The sequence below is a fragment of the Larus michahellis genome, chromosome 5 (assembly GCF_964199755.1).
Source record: "Larus michahellis chromosome 5, bLarMic1.1, whole genome shotgun sequence".
In the NCBI taxonomy this organism is placed as follows: domain Eukaryota; kingdom Metazoa; phylum Chordata; class Aves; order Charadriiformes; family Laridae; genus Larus; species Larus michahellis.
Window position 1 is genome coordinate 76632840 of NC_133900.1, and position 24449 is coordinate 76657288.

The 24449-nt window shown below is 41.8% G+C and overlaps 1 protein-coding gene across 3 annotated transcripts in view; it reads right to left on the minus strand.

Annotated features, from left to right (window-relative positions):
* The window catches only part of DLC1 (DLC1 Rho GTPase activating protein), a 287733-nt gene that overhangs the window by 93426 nt on the left and 169858 nt on the right, over positions 1-24449 (minus strand). Inside the window, exon 1 of one of the 3 annotated variants that reach the window (XM_074588143.1) lies at positions 11066-11427. The exons of the other annotated variants lie outside the window; for them this stretch is intronic. Within the exon in view, the coding sequence (XP_074444244.1) occupies positions 11066-11180 (115 nt within the window). The 5' untranslated portion in view covers positions 11181-11427. Of the gene's footprint in view, positions 1-11065; positions 11428-24449 lie in introns of those variants that run through there. 3 annotated transcript variants of the gene reach the window in all.

Sequence of the window (24449 nt, forward strand, 5' to 3'; positions counted from 1 at the left end):
TGGCTACAAGATTGAATGTCAGGATTTTACCAATAGTGTAAGTCTCATTAGGTTCTTAGGTTTCTAAAACATGCGGCGTGCAGAAGAATATGGTCAGCACTTTTGTATTAAAGAGCTGGAATCGTGAATATGTCCATTCAGCAAATTCTTACGGCAGAAAAACAAACAAATTCATCAACATAAATGTCTGATCACAATCCGGTTCCTCCTGGTTCTGCACAATGAGACATTTTTAGGCAGCACCTTCTCATGTCAGGAACAAGATTAGAGTTTTTCAGATTCATTACATGAATCTCTGTCACTGCATCATCGGTTAAAACCAGCGGGAGACAAAATCAGTGTTCTGCTTGACTTACACAACTTGACTGTCCTCAAAATCTCTATCCAAGGTTTCTTTGCCTTTTGAAACTAACCAAACTTTTGTTTTAATCTGATCTCTCTCTCTTCCAGCAAGATCACTTAAAACTTTTGGGGTTTATTTTGGTTTTGTTTTTCCAAATTACTGATTACTCATTAACAATCCAATTGAGAGTAAAGCAAACCTCTCCTTACCAGGCTGCTCAGGAAAGTTGTTTTCATTTGCATGGAAAGAATTTATGCTTTCTCATCGCTTTAGTACATGGTCGTGTACGGCAGTGCTCCTTGAAGTTCACGTCTGCGTAGGGTTCAACAAAACCTAGAACAGGTTGCCCAGAGAGGTGGTGGAGGCCCCATCCCTGGAGACGTTCAAGGCCAGGCTTGATGAGGCTCTGAGCAACCTGATCTAGTTGAAGATGTCCCTGCTCACTGCAGGGGGGTTGGACTAGATGACCTTTAGAGGTCCCTTCCAACCCAACACATTCTGTGATTCTATGATTCTACGAAATATTTGCTGAGCTACTGATCAGCAGGAACATCATGGCAGGTGCCTCTCACATGCTTGAAGCTTTAATTTGCCATCTTTAAATGAAAGTGTTCAGGATGAACAGAAGTCGGCATGGTGAGAGCTAATATATCAAGGCAAACACACCACACCAGGAAGCTGCGTACCTGTCTGAGGGCAAAATAGAGATCACGGAATTTTTCAGAGTTGGAAGGCAAGTGACAGATACGGAGAGAAAACAAAAGATTGAGGCCAGGCTTCTTTCGCGGAAGCCTTCTGGGAACACTTCACAGCCGTGTCTCCATCCCCTCAACTCAGAACACTGACCGCAGAGATGTGCAAATGACATTGCAAAGCACGAGCGCAGAGAAGACGAGGCATTATACGAAAATCATGGCTGGAAGAAAGCTGCTTACTGCCTAGCCTTTCGAAGGGAAACTTTCTATTACATGTTTCAAGGATACAGCTGCCTTGAAGCATATCAAATTAATGAACCAAGTAAAAGCTAACAGGAGCACCTTGTACATTTAATGTTATATAAAGTAGACACCAGACAACACAAATTGGCATTTTTCTCAGTTCTTACGGACCAGAGCCAGCTTGATGCCTTGAGATTTTCTGCCGTGACTGGCAGCAACAGGCAAAGGCACATGTCAAACCCTTCTTGTCTGTGGCTCGCCAGGGCAGGCCAGTTGTTACTTCAGCTCGGGTGGCAGATACTTTGCTACTGTAGGACGGTTGCCAAAATAGAGCTTCATCATCCAGTAGCAAGAGTAACATGGCAGCAACTCTGAAAGGATGCTGCGAAGTCTGAACACGAGCTTCTCAGGATACTGACAGAGACTAAAAAGCCTTTTGGAGCATCAACAGAGAGAAAGAGACAATTAATCTAAAGCTGAACGTAGTCTTGTGTTGGTTTTGTTTTGTCTCCCTGCCAAATGAAGTTGTATTCGTACAGAATGGAGACCTGAAAATTTGAAATTGAAAGCACAAGAGAAAAGCAGAATACAGATTTTCCTTTGTCCCTATGCCTTTTCAACAATTGGCTTTCAATTGAGCTAGTTCCCTTAGAGAAATGCAAACCTCTTATCCCTATTTGCCAGAAACTGCAAAACATAAACCACTCTAATTTATATCAGAGTATAATCCAAAAGCTGCAGTCGTGGATGGGCTCTATTCTATTAGCACATAAGAGAACATGAGAAATTACAGATGCAACTGAAGTCAAATCACGTGAGAGACGGGGAGGGAAGAAATAGGATGATGTCGCAAAATCATACCTTGCAACCCCTACGCACATCTGGTCACAACTTTTCAACGTATTACATTGAAAATTCCGTCTCAGGTCTTACTACCTGCTTGTGCTACACTCGTATTTTATTCTGCTGTCCAAGTAACTGGCTAGCTGCTATCCATTTCTTCTTGTGTTCATTCTTTTTTGTATGTTTGATTTACCCCTTGGAAGTAGAATCTGCCTAAACATTCCTCTCCTATTATTTTTATTAGCTGCCTCTGTATGAGATTAACACAGATACGTGCACATTGAGCACCCTCAGGCAAACACATCCATAACTCCAAAAATAAACCATACTGCTAATTGACCTCGTACAGTCTGGAAATACGGATACCAACGAGCAACCTCTAGTCCAGTGAGATAGTTCCTGCACTGGGAGAATTTGGCCCAATTTTTCTCTCCCCTATTCCTCCACCAAGCGGGAGGTGAGCTGAGCAACACCACTCAGTGGACTGGTAAATTCTCTGCCTGTGCTGGTCTCAGCGACTGCTGCATTTTTTGGGGGGTATGTAATAAACATATTCATATGGCTTCTGAATTTATCTCCTCCCGCTGAGCACTGACAGTGATTGTTTTACAGATTATCATCTCTTCGAAACAGGATTTTCTTTATCTCAGTTTCCTACACAGCGCTAAGGATCCTGCAACGTTTAGTGAACAGGAGTATCAATCGATCAATGCGCTCTGATGTTTCTCTCTCTCTCACCCCCCTCCCAAAACTTAACTGCGTAGCTACACAAAGTGCAAAATGCAAGTTTAGTCAGTTTTTGAAAATCCACTTCATCCTCTTAATGGGATGTGCAGGGCAATGGAAGCTGTTCCGCCAGCATTAATTCTATTTTCAGTGGGAAAAAGCTGAAGGCCTTTGGAAATGGTTGAACTTCTTGTGAGTGGAATTCTATCGCATATAATTAGCGAACACACAAACCATTTATCGCCACAGAGATACTATACAGCTGTTTGGATCTATATTTTTTTCCTCATACTCTGTTTATCGCCAACATCTTCCTTAAAAGAAGTATTCAGCTAGTTCCTAATGTGTAGGAATATAATATACAGTATAACTGGACTCCCTCCTGTGTCTGCTGCAATAGTAGCATTCCCTCCGAGTAATAAATATTCGCTATACAGCAATTAGGTTTAGGCATGATTGTAAATGCAAAGTTCAGGAGGTCGCCGTTAATATTATCTTATGTTCCTGTTTCCTGTTGTCTTCGTAACTTAACATGTTTACTCTTAAATTAGAACATAATTAGCAAATCCTATAGCTCATTTTTTTACAGAAAATAGCAGCAAGGCGAAATGTTTCCTATCATCTGGGGCTGACCTTCCCACAGGCTGCGTATCCTGGAACAGCGCATTGTAATAGGAGAAATCAGCTATTTTGGATCGAGGCCAAACACTAATTTCATTTCTCTGGCTGCCCCCTCCCTCCCCCCCCTCCTTTCCAGCGCTTCTCCCCAGTAACACTCATATATGTGAGTTGGAGTTAAGAAGTTGCAGTTGGTAAACAAAACAAAGGCAAAACTGCTAAGAAGTTAATGAAAACATCAGTAAGTCATAGCATCTGGATCTCATCATCCACCTCTGACGTAAGGAAGATGTCCAGATGTTAGCAGAACTGCAGCAGTTGAAATATTTTGCGAGCAAGGCTCCTTCCCAACAATCAGATGCAAAGCAGTTCAGCATTTTCAGCAGTTTTTAGGAATGTTGCGAATATATATAATGGTCTTTCAGATGCACGAAAGAATATACAGCCCGGGGAGCCGGGTCTGGGAATCGGGAGCCCCCGCCTTTGGGAAGGGCAGGCGGATGTTCAAAGAGCAGGAGAAGATGAGGCCTCCCGGCTGCCTGTCATAAGGAGAGCCTTCTAGCAGAGAGACAACGCTCATCTTGTGGTATCCAGCGCTTCAGACTAGAGTTTAACAGTATCTACAGTGATGAATTATGAAACTGGGCCCGGAGAGAGCAGACCATAATTTTCATCTTTCTCACTCGTTTTTAATCCCCGTCTGACAACGTGTACCACATACAAGCCTTGCGTGCTGAAAAGTATATAAATGATGAGGCTGGTTTCCTAACAGGTGGTTGCCAGGTGTATTGTTTTGTTCCTTTCCCTCGTCTCCAAGCTGCCTGACGGAACGGGGATGTTTTTCCCGCCCGGGCACTCATTCTGCGTTTGCGGAGCCACACGACCGCTCAGTTCCTCTCAGACACGTTTGGCGGGCTGCTCCGGGTGCGCTCCCTCCCTCCTTGGCCCATGCTCCTACAGAATCAGTTTGGAGTCCTCAAGAAAGCAGCAAAGTTATTTCTAAAAGTTGCTAATTGCTGAAGTCTCCTGGGACTGAAATCCTCTTATGCACATCCCAGGCAAAGGACGGGACATGGGGTTGTTGGCTGTTTGCTGCAGTCCCAGAGTTGGCTACGATGACTGTGGAAAAGGAGAATGCTGAAAAAAGGGTGCATTTCCATAATCCCCTCCAGCTGTTGTAACTTGAATGCATGAGGATTTTGTAGCAACCACTTTCACAATATGCTCAGCATACTGTGTACTTCTTATTGTAAACTTGGACAAAATAGTGCCATTGTTGTAGCCTGATTACAGAAATGACGGTGGAGCTCCACGAAATAAATGTTTTAAATTTCACTAATGGAGGAAAATGTGAAAGTCATAAATAAAACTTTCCAATTGTCCAGTCGCCCACCAGCGTAATTTAGCTCTGCTGTATGAAAATATCCGTTACAAATAGCCAAGGTGACAGAGTATGCGTGCTTTCTTTTCCCCATGGGTGCTCCAAACTGTGTTGGTATCAGACTTCAAATTAGAAGCACGAGGGTGTTGGAAACAAGACATTCCAGCAGCTGAAAATAAACAACAGCAGAATCTTGCTACAGGCAGCTACGATCTTCTGGCACTTCTCTACATTTTCATATGGAGAGTGAGAAATTAAAAAATAGAACATGGAATAAGAACCTAACGACGCATGTAATTCCAAACTCCATTTTGAATGAGGATTTTGACTGAAGGACTTTGCCTTAAATGAATTCCATTCATTCCACGACAAAACCACCAGTGCTAAAAAAGGCATATAATACTCTATATATCTTATTGGAAATTTAGGGTGGCGATATTTTAAAAAAAATAGACAGGCATATGCTATGTATGAAATGTAGTATTCCTGATTGCATTCGATTATCAGACAATTGTTGTTTACTGCCCAAATTGCTTACACAGCAAGCTTGTTTACTCATTATATGGATAACAACAAAGCTCTTCAGCACTCTCAAAGGGAGGAAACTTTAAGATGATAAAGATATTTAACCATTCAACCGTAACAAATTATTACTACGTTCTGCACTGGATATGCTGTACCTGCTTTATTATACAAATAGCTTCTTTTGTTATCAGGCAATTGTTGTTTACTGGTTTCCTGTTTCTTTTCCATAAATTACAGCCTATGTACAAGTACATATCAAATCAATGCCTGATCATTCTCTACCTCATGGCAAGTGGCTATTTTTAATATTTATATAATAGCCTGAGTGAAGCACCAAACCTATAGAAGTTTGTCCCCAGTCGGGGTCAGTAATTGCCTAAACATGCTGATATAGCCCAACAGTGCTACATCTGGAGCTATATATCAAGTAGTCTCAGGTTCTGCAACATATCCATTTTCTAAAACCTTATTTCACCTCCGCACACTGTAAATCTTTCTCCTCTCTCAGAACAAAGCAAACACTTAAAGCAGTAATTTCTCTCCTGCATGAGTATAAATTTTAGGGACAGGTGAAATGTAACGCAAAACACTTTACCTTAACCTGGGGCTTTAAAAATTTCCAAAGAGTGAAAATTCATTTCTTTACTTCCTTTACTTCCTATAGATAGCTATAAATGTGCCTGGAAGTATAAGCAATAGCTGGGAATTGTTTAAGAGTTAGTAAGTCCTATAGTCACAGATTTTGCAATCCATAAAAAGGACGGTTTAAGGCATCGGAGTTAAGGGGAAAGTAAAAGAGAAAACAGCAATTATAAACCCAATGGAAATATAAGGAAGCTGATAATGGAGAACAAAGTAGCCACCAGCAACAGCAGATAGCATGTCACAGACGCGCCCAGTGATCCTAGACAAGTCATGCAAAGATCGATACGGCCAGTAGTAAGAAAAACTTAAATAATGATATAATTGTAGCTAATCATCATAAATTAAAAAAATAAAAGGTCTGCTCAAAGGGGCCTGCAAAGAAACTCTTCATAAGTAGACTCAAAATTAACCCAGCCTTTATTAAAAGCATGAAAACTAGATAAAAGCTGACTGATAGTCTTCTGAAATGAATCTAAATGGAAAAGAATTTTTTGATGGAAGTACTTTCTCTGCAGTCCCAGAGTTCTCTCTGTGGCTACAACTTCAGCAAAAACGTATTACAAGGACATATAGAACCTTTCCAGATGGTTCAAACACGAGCAAAGTCGGCATAATGAGAAGTGCTCTGTAACGGATCTTTGCAAATGAGTCATTTTTCATTTCTTTGGCAATTAACAGAAAACAAACCCCAGAAAAACAAGGGTAGTAAAAGCCCACTTTACATTTAGTGGGCCAAAAGGTTCAAAACTAATTTAATTCTGGGGTAAATTAAATACTGTGATGTTTAGTGAACTTTCACTAATAAAAAAATGACATAATTGAAAAAGATAAATGGTAAGTAGGTAAATAAATAATATAATTTTAAATAGAAAAGTCGAAGGTTTATTCTTAAAACACCAAATCAGTAATGTTTTCCCCCAAACTTTCAATGACTAAGCCACTGCAGCAAAAAACTGGAAGTAATTCACCAAACCTAGACTACCTACACATTCCTTTTTTTATCTATAATACCAGATATTGCAGGAGACAATTTAGCTTTTTCATCATTAAAAAAAAAAAATTGATTTAAAAGAAGAGTAGTCAGTTGTACTCAGTGTCTGATCGTGTTTTCTATAAAATGCTGGTGAAAATGAGAAAGCCAGGATTGTTCAGTCACGTCATATGATGGACATAACGGGTCTTAGTGCAAAGCAGATAAATGCTACGCTGGGTCATCTACGGTCCATCATGCAGATCATTCAGCCAACAGTGCAGGCACTAGAAGAAATCTGTCTACAGTGTTTTGAGGATATGTGTGTTTGATCCCAGAACGATGCTTGCATACTCCGGGGGAGCTCACTCTGCGCTGCTGCCCTTGTGTGTAAAATCCCGGTCTCAACTGGGAGGTCTGTCCACTGAAAAAGCCAGAACGTGCTTCTCTTCCCAGACAAGGATCTGGCCTGACATCGGTAAGGGGGATAAAGCGGGAATTCCCAAGGAAGTGTTTCTATTTCTCATGAATGTAGTAACAGGAAAAGCTGCAATTTTTGTGTTGCCCATTTAAGGAATATGCCAACTTGAGTCTCATGCTGTCTCTTATTCTTTGCTGTTCATTCCATTGCCCCAAATTGTATCCCATCTCTACTGGGCATTTTTGATGTCCCAGCAATTGAAAATCCTTCCATTGTGTTTGGTGATTTATTTAGTGATTCATTTTCCACATTTTGAGATCACCAGACATGACTATAAACATGTGTCTAGATTTTCTTTGTCTGTGTAAACTAAGAAAGAGGGGAAAAGGCACCGGGTGGAAAACCATGAGCCGTGCTGCCATCAGAAGTAGTTTGACCATGATGTGACTACGCTGAGCTGCAACTCACTGCTCCTCAGGACAGGTGTTGTATAAATATATACCGTATTTATACAATATACCATATTTACACAATAATAATATGCCATAATCACAGAATCACAGGATGGTAGGGGTTGGAAGGGACCTCTGGAGATCATCTAGTCCAACCCCCATGGTATAACATTATATATATTATACCAAATTTATACAAGTGTGCTTGGCCGCAGCTGGCTGAGCCACAGGCCGTTCTGCCATGTGATGAGATGGCACGAGGAGTAACTCAACCCTGGTTCAAAAGCAATGTGAGGGTGCTGCTCTGTGGTACTCCATCGTGACCAAGGTAGGACAATACACAGAGGTGACCTGAGACGACATTCCGTATTCATTTGCATCCCTTTACCGTCCCTGCTCAAAATCAAAGCATTTTCAGCAACAGCCTTTTCGTTCCGTGCAATTTTAATGGCATTTTAAATACTTCTGATACTTTTTGTCCAAGACTAACACCACCTCTCTTTTGTGTCATTAAGACTACATGATCTAATGGAAAAGACATTTTCCACGATATTTTCCCAGGGTATTTATAGGAGGTAGACAGTACCGCCTGTTTGATGATCATCTCAGATTATATTGCACGATTGGCTATTTCTGTGTGCAGGCTAGCAGGTTTTTTTAAAGGCAAAACATTTTTTGGATTACTTTTTCTTGAATACGCCACAAAGAATGCATATTTCACATTTTCTTCTTTCTTTTGCAAATATCGTGTGCTTTTTTAAAGGTGTGTCCTGATAACGCAAGCTGCTGATCTAAGTGGATTTCTCATTTCAGTGTCATGACCCTTTTTCAGGCAGTCAGCAGTTTAAACTGCTGATATTCTGGAGAACAAACAGAACAGCAACACAACTTGTTGCTGTTTTGTTTCTCTTCCTGAATCTCTTGTTATTCAAGACGTATTTTCAGAAATACACCCTGATATCTCTACTCCATATTCCACTGCTTATTGGTGGTTCGGCCAGATGATTTTCTGACTTTCTGACTGACAGCAGCCCAAATACACTAGCCGACTGACAAGCCTACATCACCAGCACAGCCTGGAAAATGGAACTGTCACTGCTTTTAAGGGTCCTCTAACATCTAAGCCTTGTATTGATAAAAACTGTGACGGCTCATAACCATCTGCCAAGTAGAATAAAAACATGCCGACCCTTATCAGCGCAGCTAAAGAGGCTAAAGGGTTCACGTTCACTCCTTGTTTCTAAGAATGTGTCAGGGTCTCAAGAAATATAAGTAGCAGTTGTCTATCCCCCAAATATTTGACAATCATATGCAAGGTTAAATATATACGTTTATCAAGGCCTTTTCGTATCCTGATAAAACCTGCATATTTTCGTATGTAGGTCACATACAGAAGGTATAAATTACATGCCATTATACACTTTCCTATGTGAACTGATGAGAGGAAAAGAGTTTTATAGAAGACAGTTGGTAGAAGTTGTCTGACGTGGACACAGGCCAGGGGTACTTGGAGCCTGTTGATGCAAATGCCATTCTGAATTTAACTATAAATTAGAAAGCTTACTTCAAGCATTCACATAAACATCTCTAGCAGGTGGAATGGAAACCAATGCCAGGGTAAACAAGTGTCCAGCTGACCAGGCAACACGCAGATTAAACAAAGGCTGACTTGGCCCCACCATCTTCCCTTTTATAGATTTGTGTAACGTCCTTGCCGTTTTACTCAGAATTTCTTTCCTCTCAGTGCTCCTTCCAGTGGAGTTTCAGCAAGGTCCCAAACATCAGGACCTGCGTTGTGACCACTGCTCCATGCCCTACAGTCTTAAAGCTACCAAAGAGGTTTGGTTTTCTAATGCGCCTTGGAGAGATGAAATGGACTATCCGCCCAGTTCCGTTTGCCGTGGAGGAGAGGTTAATGTCCATCACTTCCACAGCACTGCCATGTTTGTGACTAACTGCTGAGCACTAGAGTGACTGTAATGTCCCCATCTCCTGTGACCATGGGGCCTTACTGTAAAACAGTGGTAAAGCTGAGGTCCTCTGCCCAGGAAACTCACTGTTCTCTGCCACCTATGGGAACAGGCACAGAATTTATCCGGCCACTAACAGGGGGCAGAACAAGGTTTTTACGAGTTGCTCTAATTTAAAGCAGGTTTCTGCCCCTGTGTTTCTTTATAGGCCATGGTCTCTCAGCGCCAGATTACCTGATGTAATCAGTTTCGGAATCAGCACGCCATCACAAATGTCTGTTACGCACTTAGCTGCTCTTATTTCTCCCAAACGCTAGTGCGGGAGAATGATGTAAAACTTCAGTTTACATTAGTAAGCCATGCGGTCTGCCTCTTGGTCATCTCATCCGTGATTTTATCATTATTCCCATTTCTCCTCCCTCCTTCCCTCCCCCCCCTCCCAGGACAACCGCCCCCACTGTAAGTATACAAACAACCCCAAGCGATGCCTCCGGCAGGTCACACCCATGGTGCGTTTCTGCTGCCTTGTCTGAAACCTCCAAACGCCGCAATAATAAAAGTAACAGCCCCAGCGCGGTGAATGAGAAACATTCAATCTAACAGGGAGACAATAACAGAAGAGGAAAATAAAGCGAGCTAAATTATCTCCTCCTCCAGCCCTCTGTTATGGCTTGCCTCGGGTTTTTGAGTCTTTGCAAGTCAAAATAAAACTGTGAACTGCAACCATATAGTTGGTTGGTAATTTATATGTCAGAAGCCTAGCTCTGGCATACCTGACGCTCACTTGGAGCTCACAGCACTGAAATCCTTGCCAGAGGAAATACCAGTAATCGCTCAGTGCACAGCCCAGCTATTCCAACTGACACACTCCTTGGCTGCAAAACACCCCGTAACGCAACTCACTGAAGCACATCACAGCAGTAAAGCTACAGGCTCTGACCTAACAGCAAAATAAAATGCTTCAGCACTCTTCAGGCTGAGGAGTTTGCAGCACCGTAATATCAGACCAAAATTCACCGCTCCTCCTCTCGTAGCTGATGTTTATCTCATCTCGTTAGAGGGGCACATACAGTCCCACCGTAGGCACGGCACCGAAGTATCATGACACAGAAACAAAAAAGCTGGGGAAATACTTAGAGGCGACATCGATACGTTATGCAAATGACACCACTAATTGCCATTATTAAGGTCCCTTACGAATCTTAAAATACGCTCACGCAATGTCCTCCTCACCTGCCAATCGCCTGTCTCTCGTGTTTTTCCAGATAACATCCAAGGCTCTCGCGGTGGAGTCCCTGATGTGATCACTGAACGATCTCCTCAGAGGGGCTTTGGCTGGGTGATGCATAATGCAGATCGATCACACATCCAGAGTCGAACGGCTGCAGCCCGGCCCCAGGAAAAAGGGCATTCTTTGCCCCCGGGGATCTGCCTGAATTTCTCGTCGCCAGGCAGGCAGGTTGTTACTTTATATAATTTGTCGTCAGCCTTGTGGAGCTTTTCCTTGAAGAGTCAGGCATTGCAGTTCTCACTGCGGATGCAGGAAAGCTCAGACTGCAGCCAGCCTACTGGAAAGCTGCCAGAATCTTACATCTGGAACAGTTTACAAATGAGCTAACGATACAGTCATTTAGATTTGGGGCTTTATTTGTGGATATCTATAGGATTCTAGCTTCCTGTTTAATCAAATAACTTACCGGGCACATACTTGCGTGCTCATTTATTAGGATAATATTTCCCTGCTTAACTGATATTTCAGGTAATCTTTCATGTTTTGACATGGAAAAGGTAAGAAACAGAAAAGAGATAAAGTAAATTTAAGTATCTGCAGTTCAAGTATTATATTTCCTTACCATATTTTTCTTGCATATCACCCTATCTGTGGCACAGAATAGCGCCTGATTCTGAGTTCCCTGTACTTTATGCCAATGCAGTAATGCTAACTTGAAAGGAAAAGGGGAGAGGAGAAAAAAGGAGAGGGAGTTGGGCCTCCACATCTTTGCTGAATGGAAAGATAAGGTCCCATATGTAAAAAGTTTATGCATGTAACTGAGATTAATAGTCAGAGTAAATGAAGCCATTTGACCTTGCTTATTTTGACCTTTTTAATTGATTACTGTGTCCCATGGCTTCCCTGAGGGAGGGAGGGAAGGAGGGAGGGAGGGAGGAACAAAGGGGCAGCTGAAACTCTCTTTCCCCTTCCTAATATTATGTGTGGTAATGTGTGAAAAGGTGAGAGATCCCAGCCTAAAAACCTAATGCCCTTTGTTATCAGGGAAAGCGAGAACAGTTGAATAAAGTTGTCTTCATGTTAATTCAAGGTGGAGTCCTTCGTTTTTACAGCAACTACAACCGTTAAAGTCAGATACCATTGTATCTGACTTCAGAAGTATTATGTTATCATTAAAACTGATTGATTAACTTCTCACAAGGCTGGCACACACAGATCAAATTACAAAATCGCAAGTTTCAGCCTGTGGATTTCCACTCCCTTTGAATTCCTTCCTAAGAACAAAACAGTTTTTCTTTTCATGTTATACCAGATAATTTATTTCACGCTTTCTTATTTGTTTTAACTTTTTTCCAGTGCCTTCTAAGTTCCCTTCATTTTCTCTAGTCCTCATTTCCTATAGGGCAAATCATGATCTCATTCCGATAACGAAAAGAAATTTACGGGATTTGCAATACTGTAACTGAGAGAAGGATTGGCTCACCACCTATTTAATGCAGATCATAATTCCTTCCCATCTAGGCCTTTGTCTTTTATCTTTATAGAGCATCTGCAAACACTAATGTCCTGTGTATGTCTTTGAAGAAAAGCAACAGCAGCAAGGCATCTCTAGAGTTTGCAATTGCTTCCCTCATTACACCCCTCCTACTTTTTGAGGCCGGATGTAGAAAGAAGCAGCCAACTCTAGAGAAATTTAATATGATTACACACTCTTGAAATGCGTATTTGTTTTGTTGTTTTTTTTTTTTTAATTATTATTATTATGGCAAAATTTCCTTGTAGAGCAAGTGACAATGCTTACGTAGGCAAATGCTGACACGATGACTAGAGCGTAGTCTATCTACCTATTTTGAAACATGTACAGCCCGTTCAGGTGACATCTGCTGTTGTTTCTATTAGTGACCAGCTCAGAAGAGCACTAGCTCATTTTTAAATGACGATGCAGTAACCAATAGCTAAATCTGGAGCTGAATGTGTATACTTCCATATTTCAGCTGAGTACCACTGTCAGAGGAGAACAGAAGGCAATGAGAGAGAAGGCAGTCTCAAGCAGATTTCTACTACCAGCAGCTATGTCTACATTACCAACAACGTAATGGTAGAGTGGCAGAAAGAGTAGATTTATACAGCAAAATAAATGGTACCAAGGGTCTGACACATCTCAGGGTGGGGTTATTTTGCACTAGGTCTGCCTGGGTCTCCTGAACCGAATGAATCCTCCCCAGCCGCTGGACATCACTGCCAGGGCGCATCTTCTGGCTGGGTTTAATCTGAAAGCCATTCAGTTCACATGCTCCAAGACTGCTTGGAGATATCGACCAAAAGGTGGTGTTGGGAGATCCTTTTCAAAAGCGTACGCCAGGTCCAGGCTAACATGTCAGTAAAACCATGCCCACCATTATTCATTTTAACTTTTTAAAGTTTAAAAATGAAAAGAGCAATATATATATTGCTGATCAGGCTTTAAGTCTTTGAGAGTTATTGTGGGGTTTGCTACGCATGTAGACATGTCACAGCTCAAAACATTTCAAGCAGTCGGTGCGACCAGTTGAACAAAATGGGCTGGAAAATGCCAGAATGACCCAACAAAGAGCAAAGGAGTAAAGATAAACTGTAACGTATCAGAGGAAGATGGCTAAGGGAGTCTGCTTGTCTGATGCTACTTCATGTATAAATGGATAATCTAAGCAAGATTGTATAAAGAATTTAATTAAATGTCAGAAAATTCTTAATGGGCCATGGACAGAAAAACAATTAGGTATAGACCGGCTAGAAATATGGCTAGGAAATAAAAGGACATTAATTTTAGAAAAGCGTAGACTGAGAGATCTAGCGGGGAAGACAGTTAAAAGCAAATACATACAATCAAAGAAGGAAATCTGAGATGCACAACATTCACTATAGTCATAAAATGAGCTAAGAGTTTGCCATGCAATATGAAAGTATGAAATGATTTTTAAAATACGTTAAAAGGAGGCCTCAGAGCGGAGCTGTGTTTCAGTCTCTAGTGTTGCATTATTTAAATAACACCTCTTGTGGAACAATGCACTCAGTTTTGGCCTGGACATCTCAATACCCAAAAGATGCTGAAAAGGTATCCACAAAACCCAATTTGCTGGGACACCAGCAGTGGCTCCTTGTTCTGTGCTGGGAAACACCCATGCGTTCAGGGGAAAGCTGCGAGATGCCATGGCCACGGTGATGTTATCTGATGCTCCTGTTGAGAGCCCTACACTGCATCTCAGGCAAGATCCTCCTGCTTTCCCAGACATGGCTCTGTGTTTGGAGAAATGTTATTGCAAGGCGATGAGGAGCTCAACACGAGCCAGCAATGTGTGCTCGCAGCCCAGAAAGCCAACCGCATCCTGGGCTGCATCAAAAGCAACGTTGCCAGCAGGGCGAGGGAGGGGATTCTGCCCCTCTGCTGTGCTCTGGTGAGACCCCACCTGGAGTACTGCGCGCAGCTCTGGAGTCCTCATCACAGGAAGGACATGGACCTGTTGGAGCGGGTCCAGCGGAGGACCACGAAGATGATCAGAGGGCTGGAGCACCTCTGCTGTGAGGACAGGCTGAGGGAGTTGGGGTTGTTCAGCCTGGAGACGAGAAGGCTCCGGGGAGACCTCATTGTGGCCTCCCAGTACCTAAAGGGGGTCTACAGAAAAGATGGGGAGGGGCTTTTTATCAGGGAGCGTAGTGATAGGACGAGGTGTTAACAGTTTTAAACTGAAAGAGGGGAGATTTAGATTGGATATCAGGAAGAAATTCTTTACTGTGAGGGTGGTGAGACACTGGAACAGGTTGCCCAGTGAAGCTGTGGCTGCCCCATCCCTGGAGGTGTTCAAGGCCAGGCTGGATGGGGCTTTGAGCAGCCTGGCCTAGTGGGAGGTGTCCCTGCCCATGGCAGGGGGTTTGGGACTAGATGATCTTTAAAGTCCCTTCCAACTCTAACCATTCTGTGATCTGCCTGAATCACACACCTGCAGTTACCTTTAGATGGCTGGTATGGAAAAGCTTTCCCTATTACTCTGGTAAACTCATCGTCACAGTCTGAACTGGGAGAGGGTGCCACTGGTGCCAAGTACACTTGCACAGACCTCAGCTGGTGAATCTCTGATGTTGGTCAACATGAATGTAATAGATTAATTTCTGGGGAAAACTGTTAAACCAAACAGTTAAACTGGAGCACTGGGAATGAGATTAAAGGAAAAAGGTTTTAATGGTGAGATTTACGAACTGGCAAAGAAAATGTTTTCAAAGAAAATGGCAAAACATTTTACTGCTCTATTTGAAAATGTACTGGAAAATCTCCTGAAAACAAATATCTTCCCTTATCTGGGAAATGGCCTATGCATCCTTCCGTATGTTACATCTACAATTCAGTTAGCTGTATACAGGTACTACAGCAAAATGCATGCAAAAATAAGCAAAGTCCTGACCCCCCAGCCAGCATCTAGGTAAAATGTATATGTCTCTGTGTCTTGGCTTCACTGTGTCTGGAAACTTAGGGAAGCAGACACGGGTTTTGTATTTGAATAGTACTCATGGTGATCACAGTCACAGCACAGTCAATATTCCAGCTATCTTCCGAATTTATTTTGTTTTATTCAGTATTTCCTGTTCAATGGCTGAGATGAAAAAAAGCCCAAAGAAATAGTTATGGTCAAAAGGTAGACTGGATGGGTCAACAAAGATGTGTGCCGGACTAAAAATAATATGACAGGAATCTGAAGGAGAGGGGTCTGTTGCTGACAAGCGAGGAATGCAGCCGCCAGTGTTCGGGGAGAAAGGTGACAATATGCCCTCAGGAAAGAGGCGGCCGCGCACACGTGCGGAGCAGCATGCATGCCCAGGGAAAAGTCTGTGTGGAATTCCAGAGGCAAATATTTATAGGGGCCAGATCCCTACCTGCCCGCCCAGCTGGCTGGGCGCTGGGCTGAGCCCTGCCCTCCCCACGCTCCCACCAGCCACGACGGGCCCCACCGTCGCTGCTCCCGGGACGGCGTCCTCCCTGTTACCCAGCGCTAGCCTGCCTCCGGACCGCAGCCACTGACTTCTCCCACTTCTCCGTTCAGAAATATTTTTAGAAATGTCTTGTTAACACCAGTGAAGCTGTGCCTCTCCAATCTCCCTCTCCAGGCTGGATGTCCTTACTTGTAAAGTGCCGCTCGGCGTTCTTAAACACATCGTTCCTAAACCAGCCAAGGGCCGAAGGCAGAGGCTAATTCCCTATAACCTTACCACTCCTCAGCATTTCAAGCGGAAGGATCTAAGCTTGCCAAACATATCTGTTTTCTGTCTTTTAGTGGATCTGTCCATACTTCAGCCTGCAAAGATAACATCTAAGATCCTTTTTCCTCTTTAAGGCAAACAGCAGACAGAACGCGTCAGGTAGTAGGATGGACGGGAATGGTGATCTCATTTTTAGTTCTGGCCACATCCAGATCCTGGGAAGTAAACAGTCATGCAAGCCTCACTCTCTTCAGGCTTGCTCAAAAGGCATCAACTTCCCTTCTGAGTGTTTACAAACGTGCAGATTCTTGTGTTTATCTCTGGTACATCTATGTGATTCTGGCCCCTTGAGTCTGGAAGGATGTACGCATCCAAAATATGCATAGCCAGGCAGAGACAAATCATTTTTTAACCGTGCTGCCAGTTTGAGCTTTGCTGTGACTTCCGTCCAGGCTGCGACAAATAGCATGGCAAATTCAGACCCTCTCTGTTGGGTGGTCTATGCAGCTTGCCCGGTCTCATGCGTGCAACCATCTTTCCCCTTGTTACAGAAGCAGAATGGTAATGCCATAACTCTCCAAAAGTATCACAAAACAAAAGAGTGATTCAGAATGAAAATTTTAGGCCTTAATAAAAAAACGCCTGCTGGGCACATAGCATGTGTCATTGTTTCATCTCTCAGCAGATGTCTCCAAATGCTATCTAGGTGACCAGACTGGGAAAGGAGCCCTTTGAATTTTGACTTTGACATGTGTTGCTCTCCAAAAGAAAACCAAAAAACCTGTTACTGCAACATCTGCAATATCAGAGAGATCTGATGCTTATCAGATCTTTAGAAAAGAAGTAGCCTCCAATCAGAGCAGACCTTAAGGATTTACAGAAATTCCTACAGGAAGACATGCAAATGTACTTTGTTGAAACAGAAAAGTTTCAATAGAAGCTTGACAAATCTCAACAAAATTCTCAATATGACAAAGCCACGTCTTTATTCAATTTGATTCGATTTTTAAAAAAATCTCCGTTCATCAATCAGATAGAGGTAAAAATATTCAGAAGTTTCATTCAGCACATAGGTGTCTGGGCAATTTTTCTGTCCCATGGACTACTTTCCAGCGCTCAGCTGTCCCCATGCCTGTTTAGGGAGCAGCCCCGGGAGCAGGCTGCAGGTGGAAAGACTTGACCTTACAGTGGCAGCCACTCTCTGTCATCATCATTGTCTCCTTCCCGTCATGGGAGGAAGGGGGATGGGTATATAACGCCCTGGTATTTCCAAAGAGACGCTTTAATGAAAAAATCCTTCCATGACGAGTTTTGCTTTTTTGTTCCAAATTGAGAATAAAAAGTTCAGAAGGACATTATTTTTCTAATTTCTTGCACTAGGAGCGAAAGTCAGCACGTTATGGAAGCCCAGCCCTCCAGACTCGGAAGGCAGGCAGGGTTGGGGTTATAGTGAGGAAGACTATTCTCTCTTCCCATGTTTCAGCCTCCTACTTACAGGGTACTGAGGGAGAATATTAGGATTATTTTTTGCGTCAAGTGTCATTGCGAGGTACAGACAAAAGGAGGTAAAAATGAGGGTCACTGAAGGAAGAAAGTGTGGAATAGGTTGGGAGTCTTCCAACCTGTTTCCATACGGGGAAAACCTGCTGTATTTTGCTCTCAGAAAAGTGCCCTGTGACACGTGTCAACACCCTGTAGAACCTTTGAACAGCCCAGGAGCTAAATGGATGCAATCTGGCAAGAGATAGTAGACCATGTAACAGACAGAGAAAGTTTTCTGAGCTCCTTCCATGGATGGGAAGAGTGCACTGTCTGCTTCTCCATGGTAGCAGAAGTGTGGGGAAGCCCCAAGGACAATCCTCCCCTCTCCAGGTGACAGCCATTGCCTCTCTGCACGCTGCTTTTGTAAGATGTACAGGCTTTATACCCTCATGCCATGGCCCAGACCTGGATTTTTGAACAAGAAACGTGTTTAAGTAGTTGGAAAGAAAATGCACAAAATCCACCTTTCCTAGCAGCTGTCCATGACGGAGACCACAACGACTGTTGTTGCTCTCATGGACTTTTCAATGCCTAAACATTGAAGACTTTTTTTTCGGTGAAACACTGAGAAGATCTCGTCAAAATATCTACCTTAATAGATATTAATAATAATATCTGCCTTTTGTCATGTGATAAATACATGCAAATGGGTTTATGTAAACCGAGTAGTCTTCTATTATATATTTATGAGTTTCAAATTAAACATGATCCCAAATAAACACTAACAACACTTAGCAAACTTCATGGTGTGATTATGGCCCTGCTTTGCAAACAGCCCCATAGCTTAATTGGAGTTCTGTGCGCTTCAAAGTGAAAGCTTATCTGGCTGTTTCTGAACTGCTGTCTCACTATCACTGTGTGCTCCAAAAATAATAAATAAACCAACAGAGGAAAGCAGAAAACATTTCTAATCACAGCCACAAATCCAAAATAATAAGTAGTAACTGTATAACATGAAAGAAGATCTATTTCCAGTTTCAGTTGTACGTTGTTCTAGATTAACCTGGTTTTTAATGTAACTGGTTACAAACTATCCTTACATTATTAGAAAATCCAGTCCTGCCCCTGCTGCCAACTGTCTTCTGAAATGCTGCATGTTAATGAGAAAAAATGGGACATTAGTGAACACTGGTGCCACAGTTAGAAATTCAAATGAGAAAGGAAGTGTTAACGCTTCATTCTGTTTAGCCGTATGTGAGGCACCTGCCTAGAGAAGTTTATGAAAGTATTAATCTATGGGGGTGTCCAAACACTTCCAAATAGCTAACCTGACCTGGAGCATTTTCTCAGTTATATCTCTTTCATACAGAATAGTTGATGGCAATAGGCTGTGAACTGGGATTAGTTTTTATCATTAGCCATCTGTTATGCTTAACCACGGCAAAATAGTATTAAACAGCACTGTTTCTTCTTCCTTCACAGTGACCTGACATGAAAATAGCCCATACTGAGATATCTTTTTGTCAGCTGAGTAATACATTACACCTTGAGTGGTCCTGTCAGTGGGATTAGGGCAGGATGAATAAAATGTCACCGAATAAGATACATCGCCTAAGGTACTTCTTTCATTCCAATGGAAATGCAAATGTGGCTCTATGCGAAACTGCAATAATAGAAAATTGCAGATCCCACCGATATAAAAGAAGCCAAACAGCCCAACACTTCCCAAACAAACAGTCCCCTATCATTACTCCCTATTGAAACTCTGTCTCTACAATCTTGTTTCATAATTAACAAGTTTCCTTCCTTGTCTTTTGTTTTCTCTCTCTCCCACTCTCTCTTTCCCTCTCTCTCGTTCATGTCTACCCTCTCATACTAAGATGGGGAGTTCCTTGGGTTAAAGGTCATCCTCTTTAGACGTCCCTTATACAAAAGGGCACATTATAAATATGACATTAAAGCAATGAAGTCTTTGAGTTTGTCTGCAAAGACCAACATGGACATTCATTGTGAATAAAACTAATTTTCTTGTAAAACGTGAGTTTAAAATAACCTAGCAGGGGCTGGCTGGTGTTTGTGTACCGAGCAGTGAGCAGAACGGGAGTGCGGGGAGTGTGATGCGAGCCGGACTCACCTAAGTCAGAGGGCGAGCAGGGAGCTAATTCAGAGTACAGACTGAGATCATTCTGAACAGACATATCAAAGAGCTGCAAGAAATCTTAAACCAAAGAAAAAGTCCCAGTGCTTACAGGGTAAAATGGCAAAAACTCATTCCTGAGAAGATCTCCTGAGGTTTAAGGGGCTCATGTAAATTGTCTTCATTAGTACTGCCCCGTGTAATGTGTGTTTTATTAAGTGATGTAAAGAGGCTGTGCCATCCTCCTCCCTTCTCATCCCTGCTGCTGCCATCGCGGCACTGTGAAACGCAATCCCTACAGAAGGTTTGTTTGTCATGGTGAAGACAAGTGGGATGCAGCCCTGCCTGAATCGCTGGTTTGTGGCAGGAGAAAAACTGGAATTTACATAGGAAGCAATGACATAGGAAGTAGGATCCAAACAATCTAAACTTTTGGGATAGGTATTGGAACAGACCCTCTTACAATAGACTGAATAGATTTCAAGATTTCACTTAATTAAGGTACTGCTGGACACTTTGTGAATGGTAACTTATCCTTGCTCCATTTTTGTGCAAATGTTTATTTGCATAGTTAGATTGGGGATTTATTTTTAACAACGCCTAACTTCCTCAGACTCCTGGTTTCACTTTCTGGTATCTGCCATCCTTTAACCATTTCCCCTGGAGCTGTCTGTGACATAACTTCTTTGAGGTGCTTTATTTCTGTGTTCATTTTAAATTCCAGCTCATTGAGGAAAATGAATGAAAGGATATGTTATTCTCCTGATGTTGAAAAATTCTAACAAGTAGTTCTTAAGTACTCGGTTATGAGTTGGTATGGGAATTTGCTCTTTTATAGACATATTCCTTTTTTCATCTTTCTACAAATCTATTTGCTGTAGCCACTGACAAGCCTCTGAGAAACTCTATTTTACAAGAGTTCAGCAGCGTTGGACGTTAGTGGCCAGCAGCCCAGAAGGCTGCATGAATAGGAGAACCCATCTCTTACCTGGGCTTTTCCTGATCCCGCTGCTTCATTTTACAAAAGGGTGGAAGGCGGTCGGTCCCTCATCAAACGTAGTAAGGAATGAGGAAGTTATGCTGAGGCTGGGAGGGAGGTTTGTATACACAGCTTTGTGAAGCAGAGGCAGGAACAGGGGGAGAGATGCAAGGAGAGGAGAGAGAGTAAGTCTATCTCTTATCTACTAGAGTTTTAATTGCACGCCTCCATCTGGCAACTAAAATTCAGCTATTACATAGCTAGTGAAAACTTTTGTCGGGTACTGCTCTGGTGGAATGGAATAAACATCGGAATGGAATAAACATCACGTTAAAGAATTATATTTGCTCTGAACAGAAAAGCATGCACTCTTGGGGTCTTTGCTGCAGATTTTTTTTTTTTCAGGATATTGGTTACAGTTACTTTTTTTTTTTTTTTTTTTTTAATAAAAACTGTTACTCCATTAAGTGTTGCATGCTGTTTTGTAGGATGTCTTTCTTCTGGGGTTCTTCATTTCCACTGAAGTCTTGCAGTAACTGCTGATTACAAGTTCTAATGCCTAATCTTTCAGAGATAAAGAATCTAACGTTTCACTTCACCTTTTGTAAGCTTAACGCATCACAGATGCAAGTTAAAGCTTTATAGGGAGTGTCAAACATAATTATCCTGAAGATTAAAGCAGTCATCATATCAACTCAAAGATACATTCTGTTATCCATAATAAAGCCTTTGTGAATAACGAATGTACACAGCATACCTTAAAAACTTACAAACAAAATTTAAAACTCCAGCTAAAGTTACTATTAGATATTAATGTTTCATATTTACTCCATGAAGTTAGCAACACAATTAAATGAGGTTTTAATGAGACACTCTGGTTTGCTATTCTAGGAATCGGATTGCTTCATATCTTTACTTAATTTACTTCACAGCTAATCAGCCAAAATTGCTTCTGCATGCACTTTGTTGTTCCTGCTGGCATCTGATTTTTGACATGGCATATCTGCCCTCTGGAGCATCACTACGGCACGTGGAAAATCTTCACTCAGAGTCAGGTTACGACCCTGGTACTGAGGGCTGGCTGGGGAAGGACCGTGAGCTTGGACGAGCTGGTTTTGGGACCAGGGGTCTGATAGAATACAGCAGTTACTTAGACCAACTTTTAGGTCTTGAGACCAGCTACTGGCTGGAAAGTTCCCCTAATTTATTTTAGGAGGACATTTCAGTATTATATGTTCAGCAAACTTTGCACTTCTCAAATTGGAGAGCAAAGTGAAAATGTGAACAGATTGTGTCTGTAGGGCTGAAACCCTGACCTGTGTTTTGCTATAGCTCTGTATCTGACCTAGTATCCTTTTACTGTCAAGTAAGTGTTTTGAAAAGTAAGAGATATATGGTGGTATTCCCAAATGAACCAGGTCTGAAATTAAGATTATCTGATTGTCTGCTCTGGTCTTCTTCAGTTTGAAAATACTGTAGTCATTTTTTGTTAAAAAGATTCTTAAATGATGAGGTGAGTTACATAGGAAAACATAAAATTCTGTTTATATTCTGTGAACTTAAAGTTTCCAGAGAAGTCATAGAATCTTCATGGTTGGAAAGGACCTTTGAGATCATCGAGTCCAACCATACACACACCAAAAAAAACCAAACCACCCCACCCCAAAAAACCCCAAAACAAAAAAGAAACAACAAAAAACCCACAAACAACCAACCTACAATCTGTGCCACTAGAGCATGCCCTGAAGTGCCACATCTACACGTTTCTTAAACACCTCCACAGATGGTGACTCAACCACCTCCCTGGGCAGGCTGTTCCAGTGCCTGACCACTCTTTCATTTAGTCATTACTATACTGAATTTATGGAGTTCTTAAAGAAAATAGGGAATATGGGTCTTGCACCCAGGTTCAATGCAAGATATTAATGGCTCTGGAATAATCAAAATTAAGCCTTGAAAAAAATGTGAATATCTAGAATAGCAGCAGCAACACATACATGGAAAAACTACTTACAAATCTTTATGTACGCTAGAAGCAAGTAAGTACAAGTGCTTCATAACAGAAAGGGTGAGGGAAACAATTAAAGAGCTGGTTAAAAAATGGAGAAATTATTTCAAATTTATAAGTAGATGGTATAGAAATTCCTAGGAAAAATATGGTAGTTGGAAGAAGGGAATAAAACACTCCCCAAAGAAGTTGAGGAAGCAAACAAACAAGAAGACAAAGCTGACATCTGAGACTGATAGGTTAAAGTCGTATTTTAAAGGTATTTTTATTAAAAATAAAGTATTGCAGTAATGGTGAAAGGATATATGTCTCAAATGTTTGACTGAGAAGTGTGGTAAAATGTAGGGCAGTTTTTCTTTAGTGTTCCTGACATCTTAATCATAATAACTAATTTGCTCACCTATATAATAGAAAAAACAGCTATTATTTACATTCCCAATATCCCCATAAAGAACAACCACATATACTCTATTTGGCACAAATGAATCCCTTCTCAAATGCAGCATGTAGTTTTAGTCTCTCCAGTACCACGAAGATGTCAACAAGTTTTGAAGGAATTCAGATAACAGCAACATAAATGATTAAGGGGCTGGAGAGCTTGATTTACGAGGAAAGATTAAAACATGTTCTGCTTAGCCAAATGACAGCTAATAATGCAAGGGGAGAGTAATGATAACAGCCTACAAGTATTTAAAGCGCGAGCACACCAAGAAAAGAGTGGAAGTGTTTAAGGCGGTACAAGGTTTCAAAACACTGACCTGATATCTAAGACAGTGTTGTGTTTGTGTGTTTTTCCTCCAAACTAGGACTAATGAAGCTATGGAGCTTATGTAAGGACAAAATAAAATTCACGAGTACGAAATCAAGGGGAAAAAAAAGTGCAAATGTAAAACAGCAGGATGCATATATCAGCAATGGCGCAAGTCCTCAATATAGTATATATTTAAACATAGAAGTTATCAAGATCAAAATTGACATAGCAAGATTTAATATGACAAATGAGCAGAAGATAATACTAGAGGAAACATATATCAGTATCATAGTTCATACCTGCTTTAGAAAGAACCGACCATGAAAGTAGGTTTGCTTTGCTCAGAAAGTTACGCAACCCCTTGATAACCTTCAGCCCCTTCTCGGTGAAAAAGGACCCGCTATTCAGACATAAAATTTGTCATATCAAAACTTCAGCCTTATAACTGAAACTTGGTCTTCTGATACACAAGCTATCAATACAATTCTGTATTCCTTTAGGTTGATTATTACATGCAGAAATATATCAGAAAAGGAGAAGACGAAGGAAATACCAGGGGAGGGGGGAGAGATGGGAGAGGCTGGAAGAAGCGTCAAATACACACGTACACTAGTGAGTGCCCCGAGTGCTCAACTCAGTAGATCTCAACTGAGAGGTTACAGACTGAATCTCATTCTTCCTGGAAGGTTTCCTGAATAGCTTATCTAGGATACATTCAACCTGATATAAGAGCTCTTGTCCAGGTGCCTGTGACTCTCACAACTGACAGTCCATCCACAGCATTCATGAGAGAGCTGCAA